This window comes from Gorilla gorilla, chromosome 5, assembly GCF_029281585.2.
Source record: "Gorilla gorilla gorilla isolate KB3781 chromosome 5, NHGRI_mGorGor1-v2.1_pri, whole genome shotgun sequence".
In the NCBI taxonomy this organism is placed as follows: Eukaryota; Metazoa; Chordata; class Mammalia; order Primates; family Hominidae; genus Gorilla; species Gorilla gorilla.
The window spans coordinates 87,558,672-87,564,671 of NC_073229.2; the positions used below are offsets into that span (position 1 = coordinate 87,558,672).

At 34.7% G+C, this 6,000-nt stretch overlaps 1 protein-coding gene across 1 annotated transcript; it reads right to left on the bottom strand.

The window, feature by feature from the left end:
• Nucleotides 1-1,923: 1,923 nt before the first annotated feature.
• On the bottom strand, nt 1,924-5,778 carry LOC129534171 (protein eyes shut homolog). The gene is made up of 2 exons (XM_055390337.2): nt 5,625-5,778; nt 1,924-4,500 (listed from the first exon to the last, which is right to left on the bottom strand). Exons 1-2 carry the CDS (start codon nt 5,647-5,649, stop codon nt 2,699-2,701), a joined length of 1,827 nt encoding a protein of 608 aa, XP_055246312.1. The 5' UTR covers nt 5,650-5,778; the 3' UTR covers nt 1,924-2,698.
• Nucleotides 5,779-6,000: the final 222 nt, after the last annotated feature.

Consider the following 6,000-nt stretch of genomic DNA (forward strand, 5'->3'; position numbering starts at 1 on the left):
ATTTCTCTACATGAAGAGATTAGACCAGAGTTTTTATAAAGATCATTTCCAGTAATACGTTTTAGTGACTTTATACAACCACTATTAAGTAGCTATTTTAATGCCACTTAGTGTTAGATGTTAGGTGTACAAGAGTGAACAACACAGAAATCATATTTATGTAATGCTTAGTTGTTTAACCTGGTGCTGGCTATCATTTTAGGTATCTGCACGTTCCTGGAACCCAATCTTTCATGGATACCAAACAATGACTACTATGGCAACATCTGCATCTAAATTGTGTAAAACAATTTTAAAAGAAGAAAATACTATAGTAACCAAGACAGTTTGGAATTGGGTAAAAGAAAGACATATGGATTAATTGAAAAAACTAAGACTCCAGAAGTTGACCCGCATGTATACCATTGATTGATTTTTGACAAGGTGTAAAAGTAATTTCATGGATAAGGAATAAGCTTTTAAACACAAGGCTCTGGAACAATTGTATCACCAAGTTTTTCTATTTTCCTTTCCTTCATTGCCAGATAATTTTAAGATGGAGTCTGGAAAGAAGATTAATTAGACTAGATGGTATTTGTCAGTTGAGAAGTTAGAAATAAGTTAATTTGCTCAACAAATAAGATGGTTATCATATTCATGCTAAGAAAGATCAGAAAAAAATTCAAATAATCACTGTGATGAAAATTTTAGGAAGCCAATTCAAAATTAACTAGGATTGCCTAGAAGAATTAAGAGTCTAGGTGAGGAATTCCGTAAGAATTTTAGTGGAACAAGCCATTATTATGAATTTTGACAAAATACAAGCTGGAAATTGACAAATGTAGGACTCTAATACATCAACATTTGCTCTTCCCAATCTTCTTTCCACCCTTGTTTATTCTACCCTCTAAACACTGGAGATCAGTTCAAAGGACTGGCTTTAGCCTCCAGCTACTGAACAGCTTTGGTTAATAAGAAGCACCTGCAGAAGACTAGAAGACAACAAGAAAGGGGTTGTCTAGTATTTTCTAGTCTCCTCCCTGTATGTTCTTTTTGGATTACCTGTGTCCTACTTCCAAAGGCCACACCTTCTGTAACCTAGAAGCTTTCCATTTTAGGTTCTGGTCCTTCTCTTACCTCTGTCTCTTTAGGCCCAATGCTGGTTTTGCTGTTATTGGTCTCTTGAGAACTGCAAGATCCTTAGTTTTCCTTAAACTCTACCCATATTTTAATAAGTAATTACCATATTAAACTCTCCCCAAATACCCAATTAGACTGTTTATTCGCTGATGTGACTCTGATCAACACAGTGGATGAACATATTGGAAAATGTCAACAAATGCCTTGCAAATGATTTATTATAATGACTAAATGACTAGAAAGGCAAGAAAAACTGGAAGGAGATTAGGAGATGTAGGTGAGGTCAAAATAAAGAATAGTTGCAATGGGAATGAAGAATGGGAAAAGTGAAAAGTAGCAAGATTATGTTTAAAAAGACCAAATTTAAGGTTTTATTTACTAATAATGAAGAATTTGTGCCCTGATTATTTCCAAGAGGTGGCTATGGAATGAATTGTTTGAGAGACATTTTAACTCTGCTACATTCACCAAGAACCCTATATGTGAGAAATGATGTATTAGGCATTGTATGTGAGTTATAACAGCTAAACCACAAGCTATCAGCCTGTAAAAGTAGAAGGAGAATACCACATTTAAATTTGTAATTAATTTTATCATGGTTTTAAGAAATTTTGTAGACAAAATTATATCATATTGAACATACCAAATAGAATGACTTGTTCTTTCATGTTACTGAATTTTCAGCCATAAATTACACACCTAAAACCTTTTAAACGTTGGGGTAATATATGAAGCAAAAACACACAACCATATATACACAGACACAAACCACTATAAGTTTATTGTCAAAGGAAAATTAACTTCACTGCCACAAAGTAACACTTGAAAATTCCACAAGATAGAACTTCTTAAAATAATGAAAAATCTTCTCTTTCTGGTAAACACAATTCTTTAACCTTTTTCCTTTTTTACATCCTTACCAATTTGATAGCAATTACAAGGGGAGATTAGTGATTTCAAATATGCTTTAAAGTAAGAACTGTTATCTGAGAAAACTGGCTTGTCATTAATATATCATGGCTCTGAATTCAAATTCACAGATATTATCTCCTTCAATTTTTGCATAGTGCTTTTGTTAAATAAAATACATGAAATTAACTTATATTCTGAATTATATAAAATGAAACAAAAAACTTTAAATTTAAAAATGATATACCATGCCATAGAGGATAGGAAATCTCAAGAAAATTCCAGTGATTTCCTCTTTCCCATATTAAAAAAAATGCTACCACTGAAGATACCATTAGAAAGAGTATGTTATATTGTGTTCAACCTGACAAAGAAGCTATTTCAAGAAATGAGAATAATGAAAGTTATTTCTAAACTTTGAGAGATCTGACATAATCAATTGAACTAGTTCAGTTTCTGATTGCTTGCCAGCAGTATAGCTGTCTCCAACCTACTACTGTATTGATCTGGTAGCCTTTGTGGCAGTGCATAAAGAATAACCATCTGTGTCAGGTACAACAGCAGGTGCCTTCTCCATTGAACTGGCTGCTGCCCTGATTACAATGAGGGTGTTTAGAGCACCCGGTGACCATGACAGGCTCTTTCTTCTCTGTAGAAAAGAAACTCATTTCTAAAAGTTTACTGAACAGAAACTGAGAAACTCACCAGAAATCATCAGCCGTTGAGGTGCCAGAATGGATTCCAGTGAAGACAAAGTAAGAGATCTAGTGAAGGGAAGATGCCGGCTTGCAGTGGGGAATTCCTGATATTGCACACTAGGCTGAAGTTCCCATTTGGACCATTCTGAAGAAGTCTTGACCTCTTTTTTAAGAGAGGTCATATAATCCGTAAAATGTGGCCAATCTGGCCTAATTACAGACATGGAGGAAGACGTCTGTATTGAAAGTGCTGGAGTTGCTGAAACTGTATAAAATGCAACATTGGTGGTGACTTCTGAAAAATCAGGCACTGAGCCTGTCAATGGTGGCAGATTATTTTTGACGTCATTTGCATGTGTAATTTCTGAATATGTCTTTAAAGTAACATCCGGATAAATTTGTAAGTTTAACTCAAAATCCAGAGAACTATCACTTGGGTGAAGTTTGAACAGTGTATGAGATCCTTTACTTTTTTCCATGTCCAATAAGCTCTCTTGATTTAGTACCTCAGTGGGGCCCATAGTTATGCCATATTGTCTTATTTTCAATAGTTTTAAAATGTTTTCTGATACCGACAGTTCATCAGTAGTCATTTTTGAAGTCAAATCAGAATTCATCAAGTCTGAAGAGATAGTTTGTGAAGGGACAATGGATAAACAAGTCTTATCCAAACATAAATTAACATCCAAATTACTTGATAGGGTAATGGATTCTTCCAAGGATGAGGATAAAATTGTTCTTTTTGCACTCTTTTTAGAAGGAAATAAAGATGGCACTTCTGTGAATGCCACTGATGGTGTTATTTCAGTAGCAGAAGAAAATGAATGCCCAGAAGTGATAGTTTGAGCTCCCATTAGTGCATACCAGCTGGCTAATATCGCTGAGTTCATCCAGAATGTCTCATAAAAGTGGAACTGTTTGCTATGCAAAATTTGATCTGAGAATTCACGAGAGGATTTTATTTCAGTCATAGAACATGTGGCACATGTTTGGCTTAATTCTCTTAAAGAATCAGCAGCCTGTGATTTGATGTTTGTGAGTCTCTGGTTGCTTGAAGCTTCAGTAATAGCCTGATATTCACTGGGATTGAAGGCTTTTGTACCGAACCGGTGCAGAGCTGATGAGTTTAAGATGGTTACCTGTTTAGATATAATTATCTTAGCAGGAAAAATGGGAGACATCGAGGGGCTGAGCAATCTCCAGTGCTCTCTTCTTGAAATTAAAGAATCAGCTGAATATTCTTCAATATCCTCTTGAGCCCCCCTAGAGACAACTGGAGTTGCACTTATGGAGGCAGCTGTAAGCAGGAATCCACGGGAGAGTAATGACTGCCTGTTTAGCTCAATATCAGCCCCTGGAATGCTTCTAATTACTGAAGTCGTTGGGGTAGCAGATGAAGCAACAGTCTGATAGTTCTCAAATAATAAAGATTGTGTAGGAAAAATAAAATCTGACATTAAGGAAGACATGATAAATGGGGTCCTTGCTCTCCTATCAGGAAAAAAGAAACCTAGTGTGGCTGCTGAAGTTCGAATGGGCATATGTGATACCGATGTTTTGTCCTGGACAATTTGTGCTGGGTCATGAATACCAAAATTCAGGAATCGAGAAGAGGAAACATCTGCGGAAGAAAGAAGACTGTGTTTTGCTGAAAGCTCTCTAGTGACAATCAGTTCTTCGAGTAAGTAGTTTTCCAAGGGTGTGCTAATTCTTAATGTTGCCAAACCAGTGGTTGGGAGAATGTCATGCTTGACAATGCCTGTCTGTTTTGGACCTACAAAAAGGAAAAAAGCCAAAAGGATTAGAAAAATGAATCAGAAACGAACCACTTTGGCACTGCGATAAATCTCAGGCAAATTGCACTGCCACCTTACATCCATTATATGTAGACAAATATGGTTCTGTAAATCATATTTCTAATAAAAGTACATGAGGAGTTTAATGATTTCACAAACTGCATAAATGCAAAGATTCCTATTATTTACACTCCATGGGAGGGCTAAAGTCAGAACAAATGGCATTACATAGAATTGACATATTCCCAAGTAAATGACTCCTTTGAATAAGAACACATGAAAAATTACAACTCTTTGTCATTGACACAACCAATGAATGTTTGACCCATCGGGTTAGAAATGTTAGAAATACTGTTTTACTTCCTCAATAGGCAAAATGTTCTGTTTATATTAGATAACACTATATTTCAATTTAATTTTTTAAAAGAATAGAAATTACATAGATGAAAAATAGACAAGGTACATTTCTACTTAGAATACCCAATAGCCTTCAAAATTATTTTTTCTTCAAGAATTCCTTGCTAAGGGCTACAATTCTTACTCTGATTATCCGAAGTGGCATTGGCTACATGAAGAGTAAATTTGGAATTTAATATACAATGTACTGTTTATAATATGACATCACTTGATTTAGAAAGTTAAAGAATTGGACATGTAAAAAACAGCCTGAAGTTGTTAAAATAATTCACAATAGGAAAATAAGCACATATCTTTTATCTGAGTGTTAGTCAAATAATTTGATAGGAATATAAATTTACCTTAATGACTCAGAGAATATGAAGTAAAGACACATTGATGCAAGTAGCACAAGGCCCTTTTAAAACAAAATGTGCTGGGATTGAGGTCCAGTTGTCTATTCAAATTTACACAGTGGAATAAAAACTGTTAATTTACATTTTTTTACTGATCCAGAAATAGTATTAGCAAACAACATTGCTTAAAACAAAACTTAAAACAGGAGTCATAACCAATAATGCTTAATTTTACACCCCTAAAAATCATGTATCTCAGAAAAAAAGATTTTAATAATGCAGAAAATATGCTTTTACCACACAACTTTTTCAAACTCAAACTTCTTAATATCTTACCCACTTCTGCTTACCTTGATCAACTGGGTAAGTGTCCATTATGGCTGGTATTCTAGTAGCCTTTATAGATGGAAAGCTGCTGACCAAAGTCTCAGAAGGGGGAACTGTATATGTCTGTGTGGAAATGGGATCTGTTCTTTGAAAGATGGGAGTTAAACAGGTAATTCTCCTTATTTCATCACCACAAAGAAGCCCAATGGAGCAGGTCTGCAAATGACAATTACAGTAATTAAATTAAGCTCAGTTTCTTTGTTCCTAAGAGAAATTGTAAAGTTTGTTTTGAGATCCATTTGCATTTTCATAGACATATTGGATAGCTCAAATAAAATATTTTACTTGAAAATTAAATCTCCATAGTAAATTTTACCCATATTTCAAAATGGACTCAAT